The sequence below is a fragment of the Jatropha curcas genome, chromosome 10 (assembly GCF_041381405.1).
Source record: "Jatropha curcas cultivar XTBG-Jc1 chromosome 10, XTBG_Jcur_1.0, whole genome shotgun sequence".
Classification (NCBI taxonomy): domain Eukaryota; kingdom Viridiplantae; phylum Streptophyta; class Magnoliopsida; order Malpighiales; family Euphorbiaceae; genus Jatropha; species Jatropha curcas.
In genome coordinates, this window is record NC_143160.1 from 27,189,602 (window position 1) to 27,201,852 (window position 12,251).

Below are 12,251 nucleotides of genomic sequence, written 5' to 3' on the forward strand. Positions count from 1 at the left end.
CACCAGACCTGGATAGGATACATAATGTTTTCCATGTATATATGTTGAGGAGATATCGATTTGACCCACCACATGTGATATCAATGGAGTTTGTACTATAGAGCTAGATTTAACTTATGAGGAAGAACTAGTGAGGATACTTGCTAGAGAAATAAAGGAACTAAGGAATAAGAGAATTCCTCTGGTAAAGGTTCTTTGAAGAAACCATAAGACCGAGGAAGCTACGTGGGAAAGTGAAGATATTATGAGACAACAGCATCCTCAGTTATTTAATTCAGGTGAATTTTGAGGACAAAATTCTTTAAGAGGGGAGAGCTGTAACGCCCTATTTTTCTTGTGTTTGAAATAGTAGTTTACCGGTCTATGAATAGTACCACCTGTCTGTGAATAGTACTACCGGGCCGGAAATCGGTATTATTTTGGTCCGAAAAAATTACTATTTTTATTTATATTTTATTTAATATTTTCAGAGCATGTATATATGATTTTTATGGGTAGAAAGTAAGTAATGAATATTTTTGGAGAATTTAGATAATTAGTGAATAGTGAATTGTGGTGTTATATTAATTAAGAAAATTTTGAGCAATTTATTTTTATGGAGTAAATTTAAGAATTTTGTGGAGATAAATAATATTTTGAAGGAATTTAATTGGAGAATCTTTTTAGCCACTAGATTAGATTACCATTGACTAAATCTTAGCACCCAATTATGATAAAAGAATAAAAAGCCCTTTAGTTGCTTTATAAAAGCCAACTTTAATTATTTGAGCAACATTTCTTCTTCTTCTTCTCCATTTTAACGCCAACTTCCTCTTCTTCTTCTCTTTATTTTTCTTCACTTTCTACTTGCTAACTCCACTAAATTCACTCCATTTAACTTGATTTAAGTAATAAATCCTAGAGATTAAGGCTTGAGAAGTGATTTTTGGTGACTAATTTTAAGAAATTTGGAGAGTTACTGCTTAAGCCAAGTAAGTGATTTCATGATAATTTCATTATCTTTGGGTTTAGATTCTTCTTTTAGCATATACATGCTTATTCATGCTCCAATTTCTTCTTTTATGTGTTTTCTTTGTTTTGATTTTGATTTTCTTACATGTAGAGGATGAAGAGTCTTTTACCAAAGGCAAAGGCAAGACTAAAACTTAAGGAGCTTTAATTTAAGTTTGTTAAACCTTGTTTTTAAGGTTAGTGTTCATAAATACACTTTCCCTCTTTGAATCTTTGATTTTGTGAATTTATGTTACTTATGAAAATTTGGGAATTTTATATGAAATGATTTGATTGTTGAACTTTGGTTGTATAAACATACTCTTAGGTGATTTCTAAGCATGACTATATGTTGAATTGAAGTGGAAAACATCTTCCTCTTCTTCTCCTAAGAAAGGTCGAACCTACTAAGGAAAAGGGCATTAAGTTTTTGTTGTTTTCTTTGTTGGTTTATGCTCTTAAAATGATGTTTGATGTGTATTTAGTATGTCGTAGAAATCTCTACCTTGTATATTTTATCTTTCATATTCTTTTTCATGACTAAAGTAAGCTAAAATTTGGAGAAATGTGGATTTGATTTAGATAATGCATGATGAGGTTATAAATGGTCATTTGGGTGTATAAAAGTTGTGTTGGCATGCTTGATGAAGGAGGAAACCTCCTCCCCTTGATCTTCATGAAGAGGCCGAACCACCCTAGGGTGGTAAGGTTTACATTTTCACTCATTATGTGATGTTGAACCTTCTATGTCATGCAACATATATATATATATATATATATATATATATATATATATATATATATATATATATATATATATATATATATATATATATATATATATATATATATATATTTCATAAGTGTGATACATTAGATAATTTTCCTATGTTCTAAAGTTTATGAGAAATGGGTGTTTTTAAGTATTTGTGCTTTGAATTGCATAAGGAAAATATGATTAATTGATAAGGTTTTATTCATAATAAATCTTAATATGACTTTAAGAAAAGTTTTAAAAGAAATGAGTTTAAGAGAAAATTTTCCTATGATACGTAATTGTGCCTAAGTATGAAATTTTCATAAATTACTTAAGTTTAGATTAAGCTTCCATTATGATTTCAAGAAGATTAAAGAAAAATAATTTTTATGAGAAATGTTATGACTTAAAAAAAATAAAACAAGGATTTGGGCTCTAATATATTTGGTGTGAATTTGTTGCATGATTTGATTTATTATGTAAGATGAGCATGCTCGGCATTTGATGCCATTATGATAAGAAGCTATGATCATATGCTAGGCACGTGGATGTTTTATGTTAGGGCGGATGCGCTTTATATGTTATGATAAGTTGGCACATAAGGCCATTATGAAAAAGTTATGAAAACTTATCTATTTTTTTTTCTCCTAAGTGTATGTGAGCCCTTGTAAATATTTTAAAGGAAATTAAATTCAAGAGATTTCATTATTTTAGTAAATCTTAGTTTAGAATAAATGTTTAAGTAAAGGATTTATGGTGTAAAAGAACTAAATTAATTATGTTATTAATTTTAAGTTTATTTGATATTTTTTATGCTATAAATGTTAATGCATGCTGAAATTTGATGATTCTATGATTATAAATGATTTCATGAAATTTGTGTTTTAAGTATGCTGTCATCACAACATTGGTATGTTTGTAATTTATGGACATCACTGAGTTTTATACTCAACACGTTGATTTTATCACTCACAGGTTGGAGATTGTATTTGCTGCTTAAAGACTTGAAGAGTAGCATTAGAGCTGAGGAGATTATTTTGGTAGTTAATTCAGTGTTTTATGTGATTAAGAATTATGACATGTATAAATATTATATATTTGGAGATAAACATGTGACATATTTTATGATTTGATATTAAATATTTTAAAGATATTTGGCATGATTAGATCATTAGGAATTGATATATATATATATATATATATATATATATATATATATATATATATATATAATGAATGCATTTAATTGATGAATATTAAAATGCTAATGAGAATGTATAAAGTTAAGAAGTTATAGAAGTGCAGTTGTGTTGTTTTGATAATTTGGAGTAATGGGAGTTTGGAGTTGAATTTGGGAGTGTTTTAGTATTCACATTTTTGGTGAGCCTAGTTTTTAAGGGAAACTCTTGCAGTTTTTCTATAGGAACTTCCCAAATTGTTTTTCATAAAATAAATATACATTTTAATAACAAAATATCATTTGTTAAATTTGTGAATACTGAGTCACTTCTAATTCATAATATGATTGTATGATCTTTATGTCAGTTAGGAATGTGCCTCCGGCACCGAATGTGGCATCCACCGTTGAGTCTCTCGGGATTGGGCGATGGGTGTTACACGTTTCCTTTGATTCCATAAAGACTTTTTGCCTACTTGCGTTGAATCTACGGCTTCTTTATCTGAAACTGAAAAAAGAAAATCTTGGATGGACTATTTGGGTGAATTGGGCATAGAGAAAGAAGCAGGGTAGATTTGTCATTCCCACTTATTAGATAGTGTAATCCACATGGCAATCTATGTGGATTCCTATTTAGCATCTACTAATAAAAAATCAAATGAATAAGTGGACCCATATCATCCTATTTTTGGCTATACACATGTGCAAAGTTCATTCAATTGTAAAAAAATTAATAATTGATTCATTAAATTGTTAACTTTTTCTGATCATACACCAAAATAGGAAAAACTATAGAGTTCATACACCAAAATTGCAATTATTCCTATAAAATGCATATCCACAAAGTTCAAGCCTCCTCTTGGAAAATTAACCCACAAAAGTACTAAAAAGTTAATAGAAATCTTAGAGATATCTGTATATTTAGCCAACATGAGGATGAAATTATGATATGAATAAATCTGAGGACTAAATAGTAATTTACCCGTTTATTTATGTAGGAGACGAAGCGTTCGCGCACTAAGACGATAAAGAAGAAGACCGCAGTGTCAAGTTGTATCAAAGTGAAGAGGTTCCCAAATTCCTTGCAGTAATGATTGAAAGGAAGAAGAAAAGAGCCAGAAAGAAGGAGAGTTATTTTGAGACTGTAAAAGATGTAGAAAGTACGCATGAAGAGAAAGTTAGGGTTTCTCCTTATTTTCAGACTCAGAAACCGGAAATTGACAGTATTTCTAATTCTGCTCTTCAAGATTGGAATGGGGAAAAGGGGAAAAAGAAGAAGAAGAAGAAGAAGAAGAAGAATAAGAGACTCATTTCTTCGACTTTTGTTGAAAATGATACAATTGCCCCTGTTCTTCTTGGAAAGAAACCAGAGAATTTTGTTAATGCGGAAGACAGGGAGAAGATAAAGAGGAGGAAAAGGGACAATGGTCCTATTCAGTCAGACGGGGATAGGGATTTGGGGATGAAAGAACAAGTAAATGCGGCTCCTAATACGATAAAGAGTTTCGAAGACATGCTTGCGAAATTTGTATACAGAGGAGGCGTTGTTAGGGACAAGAAGATTCCAAAGCCACGAGTTTGCTCTCCCTATTTTGTAAAAGTTGAGAAAAATGTGGAGAGAAAGAAAGAGGGTGACAATAACATGAAGAAGGAAGTAAAGGGCATGGCTGCTATAATTGATGGAAACTTGGAAAGTCAAGTGTTAGAAATTGGGGATATATCAACCACCGGGAGACCAACGGAGATTGAAACACATGCACAGCAGCAAGTCGGAATCAATGAGAGAGAGCTAATGAAAATCAAACCTCTGAAACCATGTGGAAGAGCTGGTCGTGCAGCTAAAAATATTTCCCCCTACTTCCAGAAGGTACCCAAGGAAGAAGAAGATGTGGATAACAGGACTGACAATGAATATAGGCCGAAAAAATCATCAAAGAAGTGCAAAAATGCATCTGTAGGTGCTGATCCCACTGTTGGATATGTCTCCCCCTACTTTCATAAGATACCCAGAAAGGAAGAAGCTATAGACAACAACCACGAGCAGAGGAAGACATCAAGGAAGAGAAAAACTGGTGCTACAATTCAAAATGTGTCGCCATACTTCAAGAAGGTATCCAATGAACAAGAAGCTGAAGCTAGCAGCTTGATTGACGGCAAACGTAAGCGGAAAAAGTCATCAAAGAAAAACAAAGAAGAACCATGTGAAATAGCTGGTCCTACAGTTCGAAATGTCTCCCCCTATTTCCACAAGGAAGAAGCAGCAGATAGTAACAATGGGCAAAAACAGTCATCAAAGGGAAGAAAAAGATCAGCTAGGACCAGCATTGTTCTAACTGCTTCCGAAAAGAGAAGCGAAGCTTATCTAAGGAAAACACCAGATAACACATGGAAGCCACCTCAATCTGAACATGGGCTTCTGCAAGAGAATCATGCACATGATCCCTGGAGAGTGTTGGTGATATGCATGCTCCTTAATTGCACGACTGGTACACAGGTATGCTCTTGGTCTTTTCTATCATGATTAGTTGTAGTATATTTTAATATGCTAGCGTACTCCTTTAAAAGTTGAACTTTCCACATGAAAATACCATAGCACCCTGTATATGCTGTTCAAGTTCATGGTTCCATGCCAACACATATAGTTACACGTTCTGGTATGGCACTCAATATGTTATATTGTTCTCATAGGTCTCCAGCAAGCTCGACTTCTGCTTATCTTGTCTCTTTGTTTCATGATAAATGATCCTAATGTGATAGCAAAACTGTTAAATGTGTAAGTCATCTCCTTAGGAAATGAATATCTGTGCAACGATCGACACATTTAGAGAGCAGAATATGTTTGCCGATAACGGTGATACAAATAATAGATTGCTTTCCATATCACTATCTGATTTTCTTTTTTTCTATTTTCTCATGTTGGTATATAGCCTCTGTTTTCTGTTGACATTCTTTTTATTACCTTCACATCACATCTACTATATCACAAGGACCTCTTCTAATTTTTCCTGGTTGTTCGCTAGAAGTACAGTCCACTAAGCTCCAAAAAACTGAGTTTCACACTCAGAACTGCGAATCATTTCTAAGGAGTAACTTGTGTCATGCATGGATGTTGGCTACTCCCTGTTTCTTTTACTCTGTTTTTTTTTTAAATATTTTTTTAAAAGTTCTTATTGCTATTATCTTTTCTAATATCTGTTCCTCCATGGCTCTATAGTTTAGGCCTTTTTCTTTGAGGGAGAACAGGGAATGCAACAGCAATAGTCAGTTTCCTGTTAGAATAACATTCTTACACAATCTGCATAAGCAAGTGTTGCTAAATTTAGTCGTAGATATTGATCTACATTGCAAAGATGAAGAATGATGCAAGTTTAGTTCATTTTTTGAGACGATCATAAATGATCTATTGCATATGCTGCTGTTTGAGAGAGCGAGAGAGAGAGAGAGAGAGAGAGAGAGAGAGAACAAAAGAAGAAGTATTGCTTTTGCATTCACTATTTATTCTTAAACAGCCTTGTTTGGTGTGGTAGCACATGATGTAAGATGATCAGAAGTAGGCAAGGAAAGCACCTGTAGGCATTCCTTTAGTTTTTTCTTTCCTGAAGTGAGAGCAACTTTTATAAAATCTTATTGCTCAAAATTGAATCAAATTTATTTTGTACATATCGTAACTGGCATTCAACCAATTCATTTTGATATATCAATAAGTTCACATTGCTAATTGCTTTCAAATGCCAATGGACTATTTTTCAATTCAATTCAAATAAGATGATGACAAGTCTCTAAAAATTGTTGGATCTTTGAAAACCTATTGAAAACAAATGGAGTGGGCAATTTCGAACATGCAATTTGTTGAATTATTTTTAGCGAGATAGAAGATGAGAAAATTGAAATCTTAATATGGAGAACTCCTTTCAGGTAAGGCACCATGAATGGAGCCCATGATTAATACCCTTGAACAATTATATAAAAGAATTTAGTTTGACACCTAACCTATAATTGAATTGAATTTCACAATTCAAGAGGCAACAGTTGCAATAAGGCTTCAAAGTTTTATTGTTTTCCCATATTGGTAATTGGTGGCATCCCCATATTTCAGTCCAGCTCAAAATCTATCAGTTATTTATGTTGTCACCACAGAAAAAGCATTAGAAAATAGGCACTGATAGAGGGAAGGGGGGCCAAGGGGGACCATGGCCCCTCCTGGATTTGATAAAATGCATTAGTGGTAACAAGTAACTATGGTGTTGCTTGGTCTAGCGGCTAAAATTCTATGTCAAGCTACTAAGTTGGACTGTGTTTGAGTTTTAAAGCTGTATAGTGATTTTTTTTTTTTTTTTTGCTTTTATTAATTTAGTTTCTTTTTTCTGCTTTTTTCCTTTAAATTTTTCTAGCTTTTCTTTTTCCATTTTCTTTATAGTTTTTCTTTTTCCATTTTGTTACCAATATGCTTCATTCGACCAAATTAACCAATGTTGACATTATTTGAAGCAATAATCTAAAGCTCAAGAGAGGAACATAAAACAACATAGACTTGACTAGAAACCATCAATCTTTTTGGTCCCTTGTTATAATGACAAACACATCTGGAACTCTACAGGGCATTGCTATTGACTATGACTATTTCTAATCAATAACACCATTTTCGCAGAATATAATAAAATAGCAAGATCACATATTTTTTGGTGTAAATGTAACGCCCGCACCAGACGAGGTGTTAGCTTGAGATGTTGGCTTACCTTAGGCGAATCTCACATCGGCTAAACACAAGGTGAAAGTGATATATATAAAAATGGGTAAGCCTTAGACTAGCAAGAGGCCTTTTAGACTATGAGTTGGTTCTAGCCTGGAACAAATCCGTGCGGACCTGAGTGGGTTTAGCCTAAAGCGGACAATATCTTGCCAGGCCTGAGATGCCATAGTAAATTTGTGTAAGCTATCAAACAAAAACTTAAACTTGTAGTCTTCACCATGCCTAGGTAGGATGTTTTAATTAATAGTTACCGAAACATAAGTATCAACATCAATGATTCTATTGCTGGTGGTTTGGTAAGATTCTAGTGAATTTCCAATGACAGTGATGGCATTTCATGTTTATTGGATCAGATTCTGAGTAGTGGGAGGTATTGAGTCAAATATAATTTCCTTTACCGGTCAAAAAACTTGCTGGTAATAGAGTATTGGGAGTGATATTGCGGAAGAGTTTAGGGCAATTAGTCCTCAACAATTGGAGCTAGAACATGGTGATTGTGTATGGAACAATATAACTAATTGATTTTAAAGAAAAACCTAAGAGCTAAAAACTAAATTGAAAAAGAAAATACAATACATAAACTGATTGTTATTGTCCTATTTATTCTATTTAGACAATTCCTATTCTAGACCGAAAAGCATTTCTAATTTGTTGATAGGAATCCTAAATAAAGAAGGAAAATCGAAAAAACTTCTAATTTAACTTGGATGCTCCTACATGACTCCTCGGGTTTGAAAAAAATTCGGCTCCGTTAAGAAAAGTTTAGATATATAAGCCATAAGAATAGGATCAATTCGCCTAAACTCCTCTTCAGAATATTAGAGCTTTTTCAAGAGCAAACAACATCACAAGCCATTAAATAATCATTCTTCTTTTGTAAGCAAAGGTGATTTTCCAGCTTGGTCAACCTCATCTGTTTTGTTTATTAAACCATAGACGACCCCCGTCTCACAAAATACACCTTCAAACTTTTTGGCATTCAAATACCCATTTATGTTTCTGGTTGTAGAACGTTGCCCATGGACAAAGAAAAACGGTTTCAACCCTAGATAATCTCTTTTTTCTTTTTTTCTTTTTTGTTTCTTAATGGCAATTGCTTTACCTCTTCCTTAAGAGGATGCAAAGTGTAACTCTTGTTATCTTGTAGGAGGTGTAAGTATTAGGCTTTGTCTTATTGTCCATATCATGATCAAACAAGGTTCCAACAAGAATATACCAAAATCAATTGGCACATCGTCACATAAAGCTTCATCTTCCAACTTACCTCCTATAGTGAATTTGACCAAACATTGAAAAGTTACTAGCATCTCGTGCCCCTTCTTTAGTAAGAATGAGAATGTTTTGTTATAGGAAGCTTCAATTTTTCCACACTTTAGATATGATATTTTCCACTCTTTTTTCATCAATGACAAGATCACTAACATTACCACTGTAAAAACATGCGTATGAAAAATAATATCCCTCCAATCTTCCTCTTCATCTTTGATCGTCATTGTCATCACGCTTCATACCACCAAAGACTCAATAAACATAAATTTCCTCAATCTCTTCATTATATTCGTTGAAAACAGGATCTAACTCAAATTCAGCTAAACTCACCCTCTGTTGCGGACAAGAGAATGAAATATATCCCTTGTCTACACAAGTAAAACATCGAACCTGATAAATGCTGCCTCCTTTATTTGCAGGTGAACCAGAATAATTTTGTCCTCCATAAGGTACAATATTTTCCCCTTTTTTTGTTTCTTTCAACATTGGTTGCAACCCCTTGGTTTTATTTGTTGCAGCAGCAGCCCGTGAATTTGTGTTACCAATCAGTTCCATAAATGGTTTTCTGGCACCATAATGGAAAACTCGCTTTTTTAGCGGCTAAAGCATGTTGATGAGCATCCTCTATATTGTGTAAACAAACTACTCCCGCCTCATCTCTAATAGACTGACTTAAACTGGTAAGGTAACAAGCAGTAATTTGATCATTATTTTCAGATAAACCAACTGGAATTGATAAGTTTTGAACTTAGCAGTGTACTCGTCAATGAACATGCTGTTTCACTTCTCATACAATTCCATTGTATAATCAACAGATAAAAATTGCTTTTGCATCTTAGTTTTCATGTATCCCAACTGCTGGTTTTAAGCTTGCCTTGTGCACGTTGCTCTTCAACTCTCTTCCGTTATTGAAGTGCAGTACTCTTTAATTTAAGCTTTACAAGTAGAACTTTTTGACTATCAGCCATGGGTTACCATTCAAGTATGTCTCCAAACTAGCTTATCCATCTAAATAATCCCCTTTATGTCATTTTCCACGAAAATCAGATACTTCAATCTTCACTCCACCATTCAAATCAAGAGTGTGTTGTAATTGCTCTTCCAATTTAATTAACATACTATATAGGAATCCTAAATAAATGAGGAAACCTAGAAAAACTTCTAATTTAACTTGGATGATCTTGCATCAGGGAGGCATGTCTTTCTTGCATCCTGAAGACAGTGTGCATCAAAGCCATAAATCTTGAACTTGCTGGAGTTCACCTTTCCTGAGCTTGGTAGAGGTGCTAATGCTAGATCCCTTTGCACCTTGCTCCTTAGGCTTTCCTTTAAGAACCAAAGATTTCCTATCCATCCATTTTATATGGACTTAAACTGTCCTTTTTTTAATTTAAGGTGCCAATTGATTGGCCTCTTTTTTCTTTTGATGCTCATGCTAGTTTAAAAGTAAAAACACTATTTCGTTAGATAATGAGAAGCAATATTTGGAAAATAAAAAAAAAAAAAAAAAAAAAAAAAAAAGGTTTTTTTATGTGAAAAGGGAAACTTGGTTCCCATGAAGAAAAAAATGCAAGGGAAAAGTTAGTTTCCGCGAACATAAAAATGCAAGTTCAATTTCTAATTGTTGTAATTGCCTTTATCCTCTTATGACATGACATGTATCATAATTTATAATTTGATTTTTGTATACTGGATGATGATACACTTATTAGTAGGAGGAGGAGAGTCTTAACTTAGCATCATGAAGTAAAACCTATAATTACTATTGAGATGTGGTTAACCTCATTCCCATTTAAATTTAGCGTCTGTTTATCTCCTATCACCCCAATAATTTATGTATTCATTGGTTTGATTTTGTGGTGCTCTCCTTTGCTTACAACTTTAGTTCAACTGCTTAACAAATGACATGTCCTATCTATTTTAGGTTCGGAGAGTTATAGAAGATCTCTTCACTTTATGTCCCAGTGCAGAGGCTGCCATTAACGTCATGAAAGAGGAGATTGAAAGAATAATAGAACCTCTGGGCTTGCAGAAGAAGAGGGCAGTGATGATACAACGCATGTCTCAGGAGTATTTGGAAGATCACTGGACCCATGTTACCCAGCTGCATGGCGTGGGAAAGTAAGTGAAGACTTGTTGCCTCTTTCCTTCTCTTCTAAGGTAGTTTCTGCATTGCATTGAAGCAACTCAAACTTACATTTTGTGGGACTTCCGTCTTTGATTGTTCAGGTATGCTGCTGATGCGTATGCAATATTCTGTACGGGGAAGTGGGATCAGGTGCGTCCCGCTGATCACATGCTAAATTATTACTGGGAGTTTCTAGGTAGAATCAACAATGCTTCATCGTAGATATTATTTTTGTTTATTTAAGTTAATTTGATTTTTGATGTAAATATAGATCCCTCTTAACTTTTGGGTAGTGTTAGAAAGGAAGGAAGGTTATTTTTTTGAAGGGGAATTCTTTCAATTCATGAGGATAGGACTTGATGAATTTTTGTTGGTAAATGAGGAATAGGACTTACTTTTGCTTAACGCCACAATCTCTGACATATGAACTCCTCTCAAAAACTGTAGAGGATAGAGGGAGTTGTAGTGTCAGTCAATGCAACATAAAATTCCTATTTTGAGGCAAAATTTGTTGATGTATTGAATTTATTTATAAACCAATGTTAAATGTCACCCAAAAATTCTAGGAATTTTTTGATGTATAAAACAAATATTGTGACATTTCTTTGGCTGAACTAGAACCTTTGGATATAAAATGTCCATGGTGTCCTTAATTTTTAAAGTTTGCTTTAACGAGTGAGGATGAAATTTAAATTTTAAATTGTTACTCTCCTATTCTAATAATGATAAAAACACTTCCTTTTAGAAGGCCATATTCAAAGTCCTAAATTTTCTATATTATCTCTCCTCTCCTTCTCTCTCAAATTTTTTCTTGCTCTCCTTCTGTCACAGTTCTCTGCAATCATCACGAACTAATACGCAATCACCGTATCAAGCCAGAGGCTTATGATTGAACTCAAACCTCTTCCTTAGGGCTGCATGTGAGTCGTATTCATTGATGGATTTAAAGTATTTGATTCGTACGTGTGGGTCAATCAATTTTTAGACTCAACTCAACCCATTAAATGCATGAATCAGCGGATTATAAATGGATTGGATTGGGTATGGGTTCACATAAATCCGCTGGTCAAATAAATGATAATAATAAAAATATTTTAAAATAAAATACAATTATATTACTAAAAAAAATTAAGGCCTAATAACTAAAAAAAATCTCAACTTTAACATTTTTAACAATTTT

General features: G+C 33.5%; 1 protein-coding gene across 6 annotated transcripts; it reads left to right on the forward strand.

The window, feature by feature from the left end:
- The first annotated feature begins 3,930 nt into the window (after positions 1-3,930).
- Positions 3,931-11,640, forward strand: LOC105638312 (DNA glycosylase superfamily protein). Of its 6 annotated transcripts, none has more exons than XR_016318499.1 (4): positions 3,931-5,418; positions 9,363-9,623; positions 10,134-10,226; positions 10,868-11,007. XR_016318499.1 is itself a non-coding variant. In XM_012222138.4 (4 exons), the coding sequence occupies exons 1-4, from the start codon at positions 4,015-4,017 to the stop codon at positions 11,291-11,293; spliced, it is 1,752 nt and encodes a 583-aa protein (XP_012077528.1). In that variant the 5' UTR covers positions 3,932-4,014; the 3' UTR covers positions 11,294-11,640. The 6 variants fall into 6 exon arrangements, 2 of the variants coding, with proteins under 2 accessions (XP_012077528.1, XP_020536364.1); XR_016318501.1 differs by lacking the exon at positions 10,134-10,226 and having other exon boundaries at positions 9,363-9,392; positions 9,465-9,623; XR_016318500.1 differs by lacking the exon at positions 10,134-10,226 and having other exon boundaries at positions 3,932-5,418; positions 9,363-9,392; positions 9,462-9,623.
- The last annotated feature ends 611 nt before the right edge of the window (positions 11,641-12,251 follow it).

What these genes read in the sequence shown, in the direction of transcription:
- LOC105638312 (XM_012222138.4), top strand. Translation starts at nt 4,015, where the DNA reads ATGATTGAAAGGAAGAAGAAAAGAGCCAGAAAGAAGGAGAGTTATTTT. An exon ending in ATTGCACGACTGGTACACAG is followed by an intron (nt 5,419 to 9,362) that starts GTATGCTCTTGG and finishes CTTTATTTGCAG; the next exon opens with GTGAACCAGAATAATTTTGT. An exon ending in ATAATTTTGTCCTCCATAAG is followed by an intron (nt 9,393 to 10,867) that starts GTACAATATTTT and finishes TATCTATTTTAG; the next exon opens with GTTCGGAGAGTTATAGAAGA.